This window comes from Cyprinus carpio, chromosome B9, assembly GCF_018340385.1.
Source record: "Cyprinus carpio isolate SPL01 chromosome B9, ASM1834038v1, whole genome shotgun sequence".
Lineage (NCBI taxonomy): Eukaryota > Metazoa > Chordata > Actinopteri > Cypriniformes > Cyprinidae > Cyprinus > Cyprinus carpio.
Window position 1 is genome coordinate 28,781,760 of NC_056605.1, and position 17,762 is coordinate 28,799,521.

General features: G+C 34.7%; 1 protein-coding gene across 2 annotated transcripts; it reads left to right on the plus strand.

Moving 5' to 3' along the window:
• The first annotated feature begins 5,104 nt into the window (after positions 1-5,104).
• LOC109077331 (keratin, type I cytoskeletal 18-like) lies at positions 5,105-14,365 on the plus strand. Of its 2 annotated transcripts, none has more exons than XM_042731821.1 (8): positions 5,105-5,540; positions 6,770-6,852; positions 7,056-7,212; positions 8,557-8,721; positions 9,022-9,147; positions 10,835-11,073; positions 12,703-12,737; positions 13,717-13,846. In XM_042731821.1, the coding sequence occupies exons 1-8, from the start codon at positions 5,190-5,192 to the stop codon at positions 13,725-13,727; spliced, it is 1,167 nt and encodes a 388-aa protein (XP_042587755.1). In that variant the 5' UTR covers positions 5,105-5,189; the 3' UTR covers positions 13,728-13,846. The 2 variants fall into 2 exon arrangements, with proteins under 2 accessions (XP_042587755.1, XP_042587754.1); XM_042731820.1 differs by having other exon boundaries at positions 5,106-5,540; positions 13,753-14,365.
• The last annotated feature ends 3,397 nt before the right edge of the window (positions 14,366-17,762 follow it).

Consider the following 17,762-nt stretch of genomic DNA (forward strand, 5'->3'; position numbering starts at 1 on the left):
AAACATTTCTCACTGAGATAAAGCATTTACAATGAGACACACTTTTGACGTCATACAGCAAATAAATGAACCATTATGGTAACTTTAAACTGACCAGTGGTTTAGGATGTGATCATAGATGTGGTAAGATATTTTTGCAACTGAGATAAGAGCGTTTTGAAACATCCTACTCATACGCTCATTCCCAGAAACAGTCCTTCCGCTGACAAACCCACGGACAGTGCATTCATCACGGTGGGAAACTACTAACGGATACACTGGAGAAAGTCTGGAGCAAGTCTTTTAAATATTGTCTGTGTTTGCATACTGTCTGTGTGAGCCACAAGACAAAGAGCTAAAATCACAAAGTAACTGTAAACAAGAGATATAAAGACAAATCGAGCTGTCCTGATGGTTTGGGTTGCAGGGTAAAATGTGAAACATGTAGAGTCCCTTGAGAACATTTCAGTAAGTTCACTACAAACATTGGCAGCTACACTCTAATGTTGATCATTACTCACATGTGCATTTATATAAAGAGGAAAGTATTTGATTAACCTCTTAGTCTGTAAGCCTGACTCTTTGTTCCCCATAGTTTTGAAATAGAAGCTAAAGAAGGTCAATAGTGTAAAAAACCACAAACACACCCTCACCCACACACACACACACACACACTTAAATTCATACAAATTCATCTCTTGCACTTCAGATACCAAAAACTTTCTTAACCGTAACTTTTTCAGCTGTCATCAAAAAACAATCTAATTTAAAAAATAAAAATAAAAAAATGGTGCATGCAAAGCATTGCTATCAATCATACTTGCATTTAAGGATTGAAACTCTTGATCTTAAGTATTACATTTCAGCATAAAACAACATTTATAGCATAAACCTTATATTTAGAAATGGATATTTTAAGGTTAATATTGTCCCAAAAATATGTTGTTATTTTATTAACACAACTTTGTGGTTTATTAATCAAGTATAATGTAAAACACACAATGGTATAAAATGGTTAAATATTTATGAAAGATATCGGACATTGTCCAGGCAGAATTTAAAGTTAAAAAACTATTTAAAATAATTCAACCAATTCAAATAAATAAAATAATTCTGTATACAGTCTATTTGGCTTTTAATCTCTGAGGTCTCTGAAGAGCAGCTCTCGCTTACTCAATAAGAAGGGAGGACAGTCACTCCTGCTTTTGTTCAAGGATCTTTATGTAACGTATGGTATGTTTATAAATATGAATGACAGATGAGATACGTTATTACAGAAGAGCATTATGTAAACACCACCCAATGTTTTTAGTTCAATTTCCAGGAAACACTCAAATTCATTAAAAGTTTTTTTTTTTTTTATTCAGAAGTATTTTAATGTATTTACTTTTAGATAAAATAAACGGCAGTGCTGTTGCTACATTTAAATTACATTACATTTAGTCATTTAGCAATATTACACACTAACTAGGATTAAAAATGTGAAATCGCAATCAACCACCTCTTTAAAAGTTACATAAAAGAAATTTCTGACAACGGAACGATAGCAAATCTCTTAATAAAACATGCTAAAAATAAAAATTAACTTTAAAATAACTAAACCTAAATTGTTTTGCAATACAAGTTATTTTTAATGTCACGTAAACATTTGTCATTTCTAAAAATATATTGTAATATTGTAACATTTAAATAAGCATAACCAAAAGACAATACAACTAAAAATACTAATGAATACATTTTTACCATATATATATATATATATATATATATATATATATATATATATATATTCTTATTCCAGTAATGACACTTTTTTTGTTTTGTTTTATTTTTAATATTTAATTTCTTTTGTTAATGTATTTTATTTCCAATGGTGATGACCAGAAAGGTTATAGGGTTTTATGAGATTCCCCCATGAATAAACCTTTTTCCTTTCATCTGGGAACTATTATATTCACTTGCATCATAAAATCTACCTGCACAGTTGAGCCCCAAAAAGCAGGAGCACTCTATGTACTAGTCAGGTTAATTCAGGCCATTTATTGTGCTGTGACCTTTCATGCTGAAAACCAGATCCAATAAGAGCCACCACAAAGGTGCTTTCATCAATGAAAGTAGAAGTGCGGCCACAAATCAGAATTTCAAATCAGATTATTTTACTCATCTGAGAGGGATGCATGCATTTTTACTGAAAAGGTAACTAGATCAAAATCAGATACACTTGACCAAAAGCGATACTCATCTTTTTCCCCCCTGTTTGTTCTGCTCTACATCATCTTTATTGCAAGCGGCAGCAACCTCATGCTGGCTCGTCAGATTCAGGATGTTATCCTCCTCTCTGCTTCTCTGGGTTTCCATGCTCAGAACATTCCAGCTTGGGATTGAAGCTCAGCAGATCTTCACCTTGAAGAAAGAAATGGTTTACTCAGAAATTAAAATGTGCATAATTTATTAATTCTTATTTCAATCCAAACCTAGGAACGTTTTGCAAATGTTTCCATTAAGGTATAAACATGTTCTCTGCATGTTCAAAACACCCTTTTTTTAAATAGTTTAAACACTTATTTTTCTTGGTTATGCGAAAGTTAAAAGAACATTCCATTTTGAGAGGGAACGTTACTTTTGAATGTTCTGAAATGAGCAGTAACATTTAAAAAATGTTAAAACATTCCATAAATGATGTATAATAACCTTTTTTTTGTGCTTACTTTGAAGTTTGAACGAGTGTTCTATTATCATTACTGGAAGAACATTTGAGAGAACCTTGCCAGAACGTAAGTCAAAGTTCTGACAATGTTCCTGTTAGAAGGACACACTTAAAAGTGCATGAAATTTTTTGCTCAGCCTGTCATTATACTCGAGGAATCAACAGGTGGAAAAGTTGTCAGATGTGATTTATCTCTCTGAGAAACAGGCCTGTGCCTCTGGGATATTTGAATGATTTATGCAAGACTAGTACAGATTTATACAACCAGCAGTCTATCTGCAGCTGTTAGATCTACACCTCTGAGATAAGCGTTCTCTCACTGAGCAGAACCAGACGGCGCAGTGCAGCAGTCGGTATTCAAACAGATTCGTTCCCAAAGGATAATCATGCATTTTATTATAGACGGACGCTATATTTTGAGGACAGCATGCTTTAGTATCTCTCTGTGTACATAGATGTGATAGATGGTTTTTATTTGTTTCGCCATTTGATTTAAACCGAATCTTATGGGAGTTTGGGAGTCTAGTCTTGAATTTTCTGTTTACACATTTTGGTCATTTCTATGCCCTTATCAGAAGTCTATAATCTCTATTGTCATAATTCAGTTCGGCAGAGGATTGTGATGTTCATGGATCCGCCTTTGTGTCTTTCCAGGTGGTTTGTCAGTTCATAACAATCCAATCTTTGTCATTCTTGTCAGGCTAAAGCTCTGCTACACTGTTTAGTCTCCAGTGTTTTGTTTACTCCTGATTTTTCCGCACCTCTGACAAACGATTTGTGACCTATATGCCATTTATGGCTTGTAAACAATGGTTTATCACACATTCAGTAATCATATTACATACCATTAAACTACTTCTCTTTTCATAAAACATATTTAATTATACTAACGTATTAAATTATCATGGGAATCTACAGATCTGTGTCAAAGAGCTGCAAATGAATGTGAAACTGTGAGGTTGCATGCTATCAGAGATCTCTGAGGTTAACGTTAGAGACCACAAAAGCATATTGCAAGATGTTTTTCTGCTACTGAACACAAAAAGGGACATCTCTTTAGTCATGTAAAATTATATTGTTGCCAGAAAAATAGAGTGTAAAAGAAAGATGAGAAATTTATTTATGAATTCAACTATGCATGTAAAATACAAATCTGAAGGCAGCGCAAATATATTTCCAGCTGGTTCCTTAAATGTATCTACAGAACTCCTGTGGGCTGTTGCTGTTTGTAACACGGTCCTTCATGAATCCTGCAGAACTTTTCATGTGAGTAACACTAATGTCAAGCGGTCTCTGCTGCCCTCATGTGGCCATGACTGGAAATGCCACACGTATTCATCCCTTTTCAAAAACGAAAGAAATTATGTCTATGAAACTAGAATGTTTAGTGAACACAGCAAAATCACAGTGGAATACATTCAGACACAAGTTGGCCATATAATAAAGGCAGATCTGAACTGAATTCTTGAACTGTGATGTCCATTTTTGCTGTTTCTTTAATTGTTTGTGTTTCCTAATTTCAAAATATTTATATTTTGATGAAAAGCTATTGGTTCCCAGTGTGACAACATACCCCATAAGCTATTGCTATTGGGACATGTGGTCACAAAATGTGTGTTCAGTAAACTATATTATTTCTGGACTATAAGGGTGAAAATATTTCATTTCAAAAAAATATACTGTGTATATACAGAAAGTAAAATTTGGCCTGGTGAAGATTGATATGACGTGGATCTGGATGTATTCTGGACAGGATTTTATGAGATAAACAATGTGCTTCTATGCACTTTTCAAATAGTATTTCAAAACATAAAATGTATTCATTTCAATATTTATTGACCATTTATTATTTTACTGTTTATATTTTGATAAAAAGCTTATAATAGGTTGCTTGGTGCCCAGTGTGACAACTTACTCCATTAGCTATTACAATTGGGGCATGTTGTCACAAAAGGTAAAGTGAAATCTAATGTCTTTCTTTTAATATTAGGGTGAAATCTGACCTGGACGTGTTCTAATGTGAAATAAATAGAAAAAGTATATATAGAATAAACAAAATATAACTTGTACTCATGCATGACAACATGCAACACACACACACACACATACACAAATTCTTCATGTGGCATGAAATCATTTTTGTTGTAAATAAAAAGATGGAGAAAAAAAATGTCATGTTTAATTCATTGGAGTTTTTTTCTTTGTAATAATTAATGAAATTTACAAGCAATTTCTGAGTGTAAAATGCTTTTAAAGTCAACCCTTCACTAAATTCTCTTCAGTGTAGTTGGAGAGTACATCCTTGTTTATCCTCTGTAGGAATTTGCAAACAAATGAGATCCGTGCAGGTGTAGACTTACATCCCCCTGACCAATCACTGTAGAGCACCAGACAGAGCTGAGTCTATATATAGCTGCTCCCAAACCCCCCTCACATACCTGCCGCAGGTGAAACAACAGACCACATCTCGCAAGCACGCTCAAAGGCACCTCTAATCCGCACCATGTCGTTCAAGAGCCCTTCCAGGAGTTTCTCCAGCTCAAGTCTTTCTAGCAGCATGGGGTCAAGGGGTGGTTTGTTTGGGGCTATTTCCCCAGCCACTATAGGGAATCTGGCAAACACTCTGCGTCCGATGGTGCAGATCAACAGCAGCACTTTTCCCCAAGCTGATGATAAAGAGACCATGAAGGGTCTGAATGACCGTCTGGCGGGGTATCTGTCAAACGTACGACTCCTGGAGACCTCCAACAATCAACTGGAGGAGCAAATCAAAGAGGCTCTGATGAGGAAAGGAGCTGAGATCGGCAGAGACTGGAGCGGCTATGAGAAGATCGTTAATGATCTGAGAAACCAGGTGAGCAAATAAAGGTTTTGTTAAGTACCCATGCATGCTTTTTATCATGAAGTACACAATCAAATGTTTGAACACACCTGCTTATTCTGTAACTTTTTTTCTTTATTTTACAATAATAATAGGCTAAATCATGAAACAAATGAAAATTTAGGAATTATGTTGGCCAAATATGTTCTTCTGTCTGAGCTCCTGAAAAGCTTCCGCCCTTTAAATTCCAGCTCTGCAACTTCTTTAAAGGCATGAGATGCAAGTTTATATGTATAATGGTAACTTGTTGATGCTTTTTTACCTGCTCCAGCTAATTTTTTAAAAATTAAAAAATTAAATTAAAATTCTATTTTAAGTCTGTTTATGGTCATGTATGTGATTTAAGCTTGTAAAGACAAATGTTCAACAACAACTTGCTTATAATATTTTGCAAACTTAAAGTTTTAATTCAAATATACTGAATTATATATTGAATTAAATAAAAAAAACAATTCAATATCTATTTTCATTTCATTTTAGTAAAAATATGCATTTTTATTTTTCTAAAGCAGCAAAAGACAATAATGTTACAAACAGGCAAGAAAACAACTGAAATACAATAAATAAACAAAATGGAAGAAATATTATTATTAAAAAAAAAATAAAAATAACAAATAATCTAAAAAAAAAAGTCAAAGTCACAAAATGTTACCAAGGTATACTAACTGGTCTATTATTAGTGCTGTAACCTTTAGAAGATACATAAAAATAAAAAATAAAAATAACTGAAAAAAAAGTTTTTAGTATAGGAACAAACTTTGGTAATGTGTCAAGACTATCAGAATGAATTTAGAAAATAATTTTTAAGATATATAACAATTTAAAATGCAATATAATAATATGCATTAAAACTTTTGTTTAATTTGCATTTATTAAATTATTTAATTACTTTATTTGATTTAGTCCATTTACTATGGAAGCGCGTTTCCACCACTGAATAATAAATACAAAGGTAATTGCGACTTTTTATCTCACAATTCTGACTTTTTTTTCTCATAATTGTGTGCTATAAACTCACAACTGCAAGAAAAAAGTGTGAGATAAAAAGTTGCAACTTTTCAGTGGTGGAAACGGGTTTCCATAATTTTCCTTTGTTGGTTATTAGCATAAAGTTTAATGACAATTGTTGAAATGCTGTTATGAGAACCCAGGAAATGCAAGACAATGCTATGAGTGTTTGTGTTTGTAAATCAACCCCTCAGATCCAGGAAATGACTATGGACAATGCCAGACTTGTCCTGCAGATAGACAATGCGAGGCTTGCTGCTGATGATTTCAAAGTCAAGTGAGTTATTTGTTCATTTATTCCCTGACGAAATGTTAAAAACTCTCAAATTAGGAAAACTTCTCACAAAAATAGGCTATACAAATATTTCATGTTGTGTAAATACAAAGCAGTCATGGAGCTGCAGCGCAGTTTGCTGTAAATACAGCACACGCCCTGTAGTCTCTGATGTAAATGAGCGCTCACTGAGTCGCTCCGGGCAGGTTTGAGTCGGAGCAGGCCATGCGGCAAGGGGTGGAGCAGGATCTGGCACGACTCCGCAAGATGCTGGACGACACTTACATGGGCCGCATGCAGCTGGAGGGCCAGATCGAGTCTATGAGAGAAGAGCTGGCGTTCCTGAAGAAGAGCCATGAGGAGGTACACGCCTTAAACACACCATTCAACACTGATTAAACAGCAACAGCTCAAACCTACAGAGATGCACTCGCAGGTGGTTTGTTTGATCTGACTCACTCTTGGACCACAAACAGCCTTCTAGTCACAAGCAGCAGCAGCAGTTAGTAAATTAACAGAGTGCAACAAAAGCAGACATCAGTCCTGGAAGTAAAATCAAATTATTTTTTCTGTATAGTGCTCTACAAGCCCGAAATCAGCGTGATTTCAGCTTAAAGAAAATGAATTAAGCAATTTTTATTACATTTTTTGACAGTTTTTTACATTAATATTAACGCATATTAACATCACTTGAATTCATTGAATACTGAATTACATTAAAATACTGGGAAGTAGTTTTAAAAAAGTAATATTTTAATACATTTAATTTATTAAACTGAATTTAATTGAATTTTGATTTAATATTAATGAAATATAATTAAATTAATATCAAACTATTTTAATGTTAAAATACATTATGAAAATAATTTCAACAGTAATTTATTATTAATTTAATATTAATATTAATTGAGCTAAATTAACATTAGAATTATTTTAATATTAAAATACTTGGAAAATATTAAAATTGTTTAAAAATAAACTTAATATTAATTTAATTAAATCAATACTGAAATTATCTTAATATTAAAATACTTGGAACTTTAAAAATTATTTCAAATAATTTAAATGTTAAATCATTTAAAATAAAATCTTTGAAAAAAGTATTAAAAATTGACTAAATATATTATATTTAATAATTATATGAAAATTATTTTATATTAATATTTAATAAACTTAAAATACATTTATGTTATTTATATATAATCAGTAGCTTCAATGGATAGATCCACCTGGTTTGATCCAAGAAATCATTGTTGAAGCATAAATATATAGTAAACACACACAGATATGAAAGAAATAATATTATTGTTCTTTTGTTAGTTTTGATTGCCTCTGTTATCCTCGTTTGTAAGTCGCTTTGGATAAGAGCGTCTGCTAAATGATTTAATGTTAATGTAAATGTATATGTATATATATATATATATATATATATATATATATATATATATATAGATATATATATATATATATATAGGAAATGAGCAAAATACTTTCCAAACTAAGGCCTGCTATAAAAAAAAAAAAGTGGGCAGATACCATAAAATCATTATTTGAGCTACTGTCAACAGATCTTCCCGCCCAACCTGCCTGGTTTTTCTGTGCTTTAGGGCAAGCGTTAAACAAACTCAGCTCTCCAGCAGCATGATGTTGCCAGATCCTGCCATGATAATCCATATAACTAAATCCACTGATCATTTTATTTTACAGGATGTTGCCAACCTGACAAACCAGATCAGCAACTCCCAAGTCAATGTGCAAATGGAGACTAAAAACAGTGCAGACCTCAATGAGACCATTGATAACATCCGCACGCAGTATGAGCGAGCCGCGCAGAAGAGCCGCGAGGAAACTGAAGCCTGGTATCAAAACAAAGTCAGTCATATTTTGCATTCTTTTGTTTTCTTTTGTTTTCTCCTTATATATATATATTTTTTAGAAATAGAAAATACATTTAAAAATCCAAAAGCGTATATACTAATTGTATCTCTTAAGGATAAAAGGTTAAGCACCATCTTTCATTTTTCTTTTTTTTGTGAGTTGTGACCCTATGTTGTACCCTATGGGAAAGTGGAAAGTGCCTTTTATTTAGGAGAGCTTTGTGCCTAATTATAAGGCAGCACTATATTGTCATGTGACCCGAATCCCTTGTTCTCTTTGTTCCTCTCTATCCAGTTTGACAACATCACAGCTGAGGTGACTCAGAACACAGAAGCTCTGCAGGCAGGAAAGACAGAGCTGAATGAGCTGCGCAGGCAGAAACAATCTCTAGAAATTGACCTGCAGACTCTGCACAATATGGTACGGTACACAGATTACACAAATTATCCACTTGACAAATGACTCAGCGTTCTACACAGTTAGCACTCTCACCTAACAGACATGAGCATCGTTTAAATGATTATGAATTGTGATTGCACGGAATGTTCAGTGCCTGTCTCTGTGCATGCATGTCATCTGAATTTACACATTATTCCTGTGCACCCAAGTGTTTTTTTAAACCATGGGAAAACAGGGGCCATTATTATATGGCCGTTTGTCAAGATTTCTTTGTCAATATAATTTCTGAAGCACATTTCTGCAGAGAAATAATTGCTGGGAGTCAAAAAGTTTGACACACCTACTCATTCTTTATTACTATTTCTCACATTTTAGAATAATACTAGTCATTTATAAATAGAACAGATGAAAACAAAAATACTGGAAATAGAAAATATAATAAAAATAAAACTTCTGAAATAATATAATAAAAAATAATTGTCATTCTGAAACCCGTAAAAGCTCAGTTTATCTTCAGCACAAAATTAAAATATTTTGGATGAAAACCGGGAGGCCTGTGACTGCAGTAAGACTGCCAAATAAATAACAGCGTCAAGGTCCATAAAAGGTATGAAAGTTGACATCAGCATACTCCATCTGCCATCAGATGTGCAATCTGGGTTATATGAAGCGACGGAAACACTGTTTGTGTCTCTTTATATCACCGTATGCTGCATATGCTCTTCTGTGTCATCCGCGCCACAAGGATGCGCTGTTTCTACTTGTATTTAGCTTTGATTTGAAAGAAAACAGCGCATCCTTGTGACGCGGATGATACAGAAGAGCATAGAGTGATATGGAGAGACACAGAGGAGACTGTTGACAAAGGAATTGTTGAATAAAGTCGTTATTTTTGTTGTCTTCGCTTATAAAAAAGTGTTCCTGTCGCTTCATATAACCCAGATTGCACGTCTGATGTCAGATGAAGTATTCTGACGAGGACTTTCATACCTTTTATGGACCTTGACACTGATATTTACTTGGCAGTCTATGGGACAGTCACAGGCCTCCCGGTTTTCATCCAAAATATCTTAAATTGACAGGTTTGGAACGACATGGGGGTAAGTGAATAATGACAAAAATTAAGTATCCCTTTAATTTCATGCATTTAATTGTTTCTAGACTTTCCTTTATTCTACTTGGTGTCTAGCAGATTCAACTGCACAAAAATGTCTGTCTTGCACACTGTTTTTATATAGTTGTTTGTCGAGATTGTTTTGTCAAGATAATTTTTTGGACTTACTTGACATTTCTGCACAGAAATAATCACCTGCACAGAAACTTTGACCTACCTTTATTGTTACTATTTCCCACGTTTTAGTATAATAGTAAAGTCATCAATGAAATAACAAAAATGGAAACAACAAGAATGGATATATAATATAATAATATAATATATATATATTTTTTTCGTATTTTATTATTTTTGCTTTGCTAGCACAAATTGGTCTTTGATATAATGTGAATCTTTTTCAATATAAGATAAACTTGTTTGTGAAACAAAAATAATTAAATGAAACAATATGATACAACAATAAATTAAATAAAAATAAACATTTATATCTGTCAGTTCCACACAGAGGGTTTTATTTCAAAAAGTTATTAAGATCATGAGAAACATAAATTCAGATATGTCCAAACCTTTCTTGTTCTGCATGGTGCTGTGCAGATTCGATCACTTGAGGATTCACTGCGTGAAACAGAAGCACGTTACGCTCATGAAGTCAATGGGTACAACTCTCGAATCCTGCAGCTGGAGGGAGAGCTGGGACAGGTGCGTGCGCAGGTGGAGCGTCAGGCAGCCGAGTACGATGCCCTGCTCAACATCAAGTCCAAACTGGAGGCAGAGATTGCCACATATCACCGTCTCCTGGAGGGTGTTGTGGATGACAGCGGGGACAAAAACAGGTAAGATGAAGAAGAGATAATGAGTTTGTGAACAGTGATTTAAAAAATGGATGGGAAAAAAACATATTCCAGCTCAGTGCCAGAATCATCCCTGACATTTAATCGCCTCAAGTCCTTAATGAGCTGAATCAGTTGTTTTTCTTTTAGACTGAAGCCAAATCCCTTATAAACCCTTATGAATAATCAAATTAGGACTGGGCAATATATCAAATATTCACAATGTATTCAAGACAATTTTGCTTGTCATATAAAATTACTGTTAAAATTTGATAAGACAAATTATTTTTTTTTTTAATTTGAAATTCATGTATTTTCATGTTGACTTGGTTAGTCTGATTCATTTTCGTGCATCAGATCACGCTGTCTATTTTAAAGGAAAAGTTCACCCAAAAATGAAAATTTAATGAGAATGTACATCCAAGATGCAGATGAGTTTGTTTCTTCATGGGAACATATTTGGAGAAATGTAGCATTACATCACTTGTCCAACAAATCATCTGCAGTGAATGGTTGTCGTCAAAAAAATAGGCCAAAAAACAAACACAATAAAAAACAAAAACCAACAATAATCCATAATTAAACAAAAAACTTAAACCAAGGTTTCACAGACGGGGCTTAGCTTAAGCCAGGACTAGGCCATAGTTCAATTAGTATTTTAAAGTAACTTTTTATAAACATGCCTTAGAAAAAAATTACTGGTGTGCATCTGGAGACAAAACAAGGGCAAAGACATATTTCAAGATCAATCAGTGCAAGTTTCTTTCAGTTGAAACAGCTCAGACTTATATTTTAGTCGGGGAATAGACTTAAGCCTTGTCTGTGAAACCGGGGGTGAAAGTCTAACTTTCTCTGAAACTTATTTTAGTAAAATGTATATGCAGGTAAATACTGCTGTTTGTTCAAATTTTTTGATGTAGTTGAGAACAAATACAAAAAGCATGTTTGTGCATGTTTGTTGCACCATCATGTTGTTCCAATTCAAACCTGTATGCATTTCTTTCTTCTGTGAAAAAAAAAAAAAAATGGTATTTTGAAGAATGTTGGTAACCAAACATTTTTGGTTCCCATTGACTTCAATTCTATTTTATGTTCATATAATGGAAGTCGGTGGGAACGAAACTGTTTGGTTACATTATTCAAAATATCTTCATTTATGTTCCACAGAACAAAGAACGTCATACAGGTTTAGAATGTAAATAATGTCAGAATTGTCATTTTTGGTGGACTGTTCCATTCGATTTGAAATCATTCCTTTCATTTTGGTCACTGATTGCAATGTGCACATGTTTCAATACCGCATTCTCCCTTGTGAGCTGTGCATGCAAATCTAGCGTGCACACGGCTTATCTTTCCATGGTGAAGTCACTCTATAGTAACAAACACATGGCACAAACTCTTTCCCTACAGGCTTGTGAGAAACATGTCCCAGCAAGCATCTGTCCTTTAAAGTAGACACCACTTAAAGACAATGAGGGGGACGTTTCGGCAGAAAAGTGATCACTCAGTGTGGGATTTTTCAATGAACGACTCTTAACTTCAATCCACCCCAGTCTTGAACATTTAGTTGCATCCTTTCCATCAAGTTCCTCCCTTTGTGCCACTCTCTCATGTTTTCTCTTCCCTCCACAGAGAGGAATTTTCTTTAGAGCAGGCGTTGTATGCAGGTGAGTGCCGTGACGTGTGGTGTAGATTTTAGGCATCGTCAGTGTGAGTTAACAAACACGCTTGCCTAACCCACATCAAGCCATCACTCACACCAATAATCACTCACAAATACAATTAAACACAAATACCAGAGCCCTCGCTGACCAAATACACTCACATCAAAAAAAACTCACATCACTCACACGGTTTATGTTTCTCACTGCTATCCTCATGCAAATATGCCTGAAGACAATCACCTTTACAACTTGTTACAACAAAAGGGTCATTCTACAAAACAGGTGCCATTTGTGTGCTTTTTTTTTAGCCACCTGTTTTCACTTTTGCCTCTATTAGCATGTATGCATTTACAGAGGAAAGCAAAATACATATATTAAAAATCTTTTTTAATGTAATGCAAAGCTGAATTTTCAGAAAAATTTTATCTTGCTGATTAACAAAAAAAAATTCTTAATATTTTTGTGAAAACTGAAACATTTATTTTTCAATATTCAGCATTTAATTGAAACATAAATGCTTTTTGATCAATTTATGCATACTTGCTGAATAAAAGTATTAATTTCTTAAAAAAAAAAATATATATATATATATATGACTCAATTAAATTAACAATCAACATCAAATTCTCAAAGAAACACCTTTTAAATTCATGAGCTTATAATGCCAATTGTCAGATTAAACTGAAACTTCACCCTGTTACCTTTGAAGACATAATCATATCTCAGAATATTAAAATTTGTTAATTTAGCTTGAGATTGTGCAATGCAACCCATTACTTGTCTGATGGGATTTTTGAAATGTACAAAAACTTGCAAAATGATCTTCTCAAACTGCAATAGGCACCTGATTCATAGAATGACCTTTCTCAACTTATATATGCATCATGGTGAACATCAATAATTTGTTTGCTTTTAAGAGCTTCTAATGCTTTTTTTTTTTTTTTTTGGTATGCTACATAAATGTCTTAATGAACTACTTAAGACGGACTCTAACCTCAAGCCTACGTTCTGTCTCCAGCTCCTCCTCCTCATTCCGTCGGACTTAAGAAAGCCATCATCATCACACAAGAAATAGTGGACGGAGAAGTGGTCTCTCAGAGGGAACTTGAGCAAAATCTTACTAATCACAATGACCTGGAAGTTTCTGGGGAGGATCAGGAGTTGACAGACCAACTGGAGCTAGCAGTGGAAGAGGCAAAAGCAGAGGAACAGGAATTAACAGAACAACTGGAGTTAGCAGTAGAGAATGTGAAAGCAGAGGAAGAGAAAGTAGTAGAACAACTGGAGTTATCAGTAGAAAAGGTAAAATCAGAAGAAGAGAAAGTAGTAGAACAACTGGAGTTAGCGGTGGAAAAGGTGAAAGCAGAGGAAGAGTTTACAGAACTGCCGTTAGCAAAGGAAGATGAGTTAGTGGAGGACAGAGAAGTCACCTGCTGAACACGATGAGGAGGAAGAAGCTTCTCAAGATGTTGTGAAGAAAAAATGACTTTTTTTTACTGCTGTCTCATTCTAATCTTACAGCCTCAGTGGTTCTTCATCTCTGTCTTTGTTCACTTCTTCTTGCTCAGTTTTTCTTTGTGTTGACCATTTTATCAATCTCCTATGCCACAATTAAATATGTATGAGCTTCATTTTCTGGTCAGTGTTGTCATTTATTAATGTAAAGTACCAATCTAAAAATTGGGGTCAGTAATAACTTGTTTTTAAGTAAGCAATAAGGTTTGAGAGGCCTTGCTGTATTGTGAATAAGTCACGGCTGAAGGGCGTTGTTAGGATATTCTCTCCGCTCCTTGGAAAATGTGGGCTTCCACACAGACGCGCTCACACATCAATGTTTCTCCTGCAGAAGAAGAGTTTCTTTGATGGGGAAGGGCGTTGTCTCAAAATGAAAGGTGAATGAAGCAATATAACTAAAAGCAAGACATTTATAGTTTTATAAAATATTTATATTTCAAACAAATGCTGTTCTTTTGAACTTTCTATTCATCAAAGAATCCTGAACAAAACTGCATCAGGATTTCCACAAAAATATGATGCAGCACAACCGTTTTCAACATTGATACTGATTAAAAAAAATGTTTCTTGAGCAGCAAGTCAGCATAGTAGAATGATATCTAAAGGATCGACACTGAAGAATGGAGTAATGATGCTGAAAGTTAAGCTTTGTATCAAAGGAATCAATTACATTTTAAAATACATTAAAATAAACAGCTATTTTGAATTGTAATGATATTTCACAATGTTTAGAGTTTTACTGTATTTTTAATTAAATAAATGCAGCCTTGGCGAGCATTAGAGACTTTTTCCAAAAACATTATGCTGCGTTTTTTTTGTTTGTTTGTTTGTTTGTTTTTTTTGGTGTACTTCAGAACAAATATAAGAAGCATGTATATGCATGTTTGTTGCACGTCATGTCATTCCAAACCTGTATTTCTTTCTTCTGCAGGGGAAAAAAAAAGACTTCTGAAGAATGTTGGTAACCAAACATCTGTGGTTCCCATTGACTTCCATTGTATTTTTTGTGCACAATGGAAGTCAGGGGGAACCGAAACGGTTTGGTTACCAACATTCTTCAGAATATCTTCATTTATGTTTCACAGAACAAAGAAAGTCAGGTTTGGAATGTAAATACTGTCAGAATTGTCATTTGTGGTGTGTTATCCTATTATGAAATCTCTTTTGTCAAAAAATCTCTTTTGTCACTGATTTCAATGTGCACATCACACAATATTGCTGTTTCCATACAGAATTTTCCCTTTGCTGCCCATGCAAATCTAGTGTGTACAACCCTTTTGAAAAAAAAAAACAGCATATGCTCCCGCTTAGGACCAGCTTATAACCAACTCGGGCCATCATAAAACCAGCTCACGAGCAACTGAGGACCAGCTCAAAACATACCTAAGCAGCATACACTGGATTTCAACAGGTAAGCTTGTCTTTCCATGGTAAAGTCACTCTAGTAATAAACACAGGACACAAACTCTTTCTCTACAGGCTTGTGAGAAACATGTCCCAGCAAGCTTCTGTGCTTTAAATATAAACACCACGTAAAGACAATGAGGGGAACGTTTCCCCCTGTGAGCATGTGATCACTCAGTGTGGGCTTTTTCAGTAAACGATTCTTAACTTAGACCCAGTCTTGAACGTTTAGTTGCATCCTTTCCCATGAAGTACCTCCCTTTGTGCCTAAATTTAATTTAAACGCATGATTTTAAAAATCTTTTTTCATAAACTCACTTGCAAAATGACTTTCCCAAACTTCAATAGGCACCTGATTCATAGTATGACCCAACATATTCCAGGAATTGGCCCCAGAGAACGAGCATCCGTTTGTACATTCAATATTCGTGAATCGAAAGTGAAAGTGATGATCACTAAACACAGGAAATCTGACTGCAAGCAGTCACAGGAGACGCACTGATAACAGCAGGATAACGCATTATAATAAGGCACGATAAAAACGATTCAAAAATAAACTTATCACACCAGGTAAATATTATACCACTTGGCAGACCTTTATCGGATCAACATCTTAATACCAAGTGGAAATAGGGATTCTCTCTCGCACGCTCGATTTACTGTAACGGTAAATTGTTTATAATTCACGAGCGTCAGGAGCCGCTATCATATGCGGGAGACTCCCGGACATTCCGGGAGAGGTGGGATGTCTGTAGTGTACTTAAATGTCTTAATGCATGACTAAAGACTGACTATAACCTCCACCTTCCTGTCCCCAGCTCATCCGCCTTCCGTCGGACTCAAGAAAGCATCATCACGCAAGAAATAGTGAACGGAGAAGTGGTCTCTCAGAGCTAACTTCCTAATCACAACAACCACGTTTTTGGCGAAGAAGAGGAGTTAACAGAACAAATGGAGTTAGCACTGGAAAAGGCGAAAGAAGAGCAAGAGGAGTGGGTTCAACAAATGGAGTTAGCCATGGAAAGAGGGAGAGATGAGAAAGAGAAGTGGGGACAACAAGTGGAGTTAGCACTGGAGTTAGCCATGGAAAGAGAGAGAGATGAGAAAGAGAAGTGGGGACAACAAATGGAGTTAGCACTGGAAAGAGACAGAGAGGAGAAAGAGAAGTGGGCACAACAAGCGGAGTTAGCACTGGAGTTAGCCATGGAAAGAGACAGAGATGAGAAAGAGAAGTGGGGACAACAAATGGAGTTAGCACTGGAAAAATGGAAAGATGAGCAAGAGGAGTGGGGACAACAAGCGGAGTTAGCACTGGAGTTAGCCATGGAAAGAGAGAGAGATGAGAAAGAGAAGTGGGGACAACAAGCGGAGTTAGCACTGGAAAAATGGAAAGATGAGCAAGAGGAGTGGGGACAACAAGCGGAGTTAGCACTGGAAAAATGGAAAGATGAGCAAGAGGAGTTGGCGGAAGCTTCTCAAGATGATATGTTGGAGAACGAGTGACTTTCTATCGTCACATCTTAATCAGCATTAGTGGTTCTTCATCTCTGTCTTTCTTTCTTATAGCTCAGTTTTTCTTTGTGATGTCCATGACTATTTTATCCATCTCCTTTGCCACAACATGTATGAGTTTCATTTTCTGCTCAGTGTTGTTATTTTATAATGTACTTTACCAGTCAAGAGTTTAGAATCAGTCATGATGTTTGTTTCTGAAAGAAAATAACACATCCAGCCAGGGTGGACCAAAAATGACAGCAAGAATTATTTTAACACAAAAGATTTCTATTTCAAATAAATGCTGTTCTTTTAAACTTTCTGTTCTTCAAAGAATCCTGAACAAAAATGTATTACGATTTGCACAAAAATATCATGTGACACTGAAGAGTTGTAATAATGCTGAAAATTCATCTTTCATCAAATAATAAATTACATTTTACAATATATTCAAATAAAATTATAATTGTAATAAAATTTCACAGTATTAATGTTTTTACTGTTTGTTTGTTTTTTATTAAATAAATGCAGCCTTGGTGTGCATGAGACTTTTTTCAATAACATTTTTTTTCGTATCTGCATTTTTTTTAACCCCAAACTTTTGCATGCATAAAG

What these genes read in the sequence shown, in the direction of transcription:
- LOC109077331 (XM_042731820.1), top strand. Translation starts at nt 5,190, where the DNA reads ATGTCGTTCAAGAGCCCTTCCAGGAGTTTCTCCAGCTCAAGTCTTTCT. An exon ending in GCTGATGATTTCAAAGTCAA is followed by an intron (nt 6,853 to 7,055) that starts GTGAGTTATTTG and finishes CGCTCCGGGCAG; the next exon opens with GTTTGAGTCGGAGCAGGCCA. An exon ending in TGCAGACTCTGCACAATATG is followed by an intron (nt 9,148 to 10,834) that starts GTACGGTACACA and finishes GGTGCTGTGCAG; the next exon opens with ATTCGATCACTTGAGGATTC.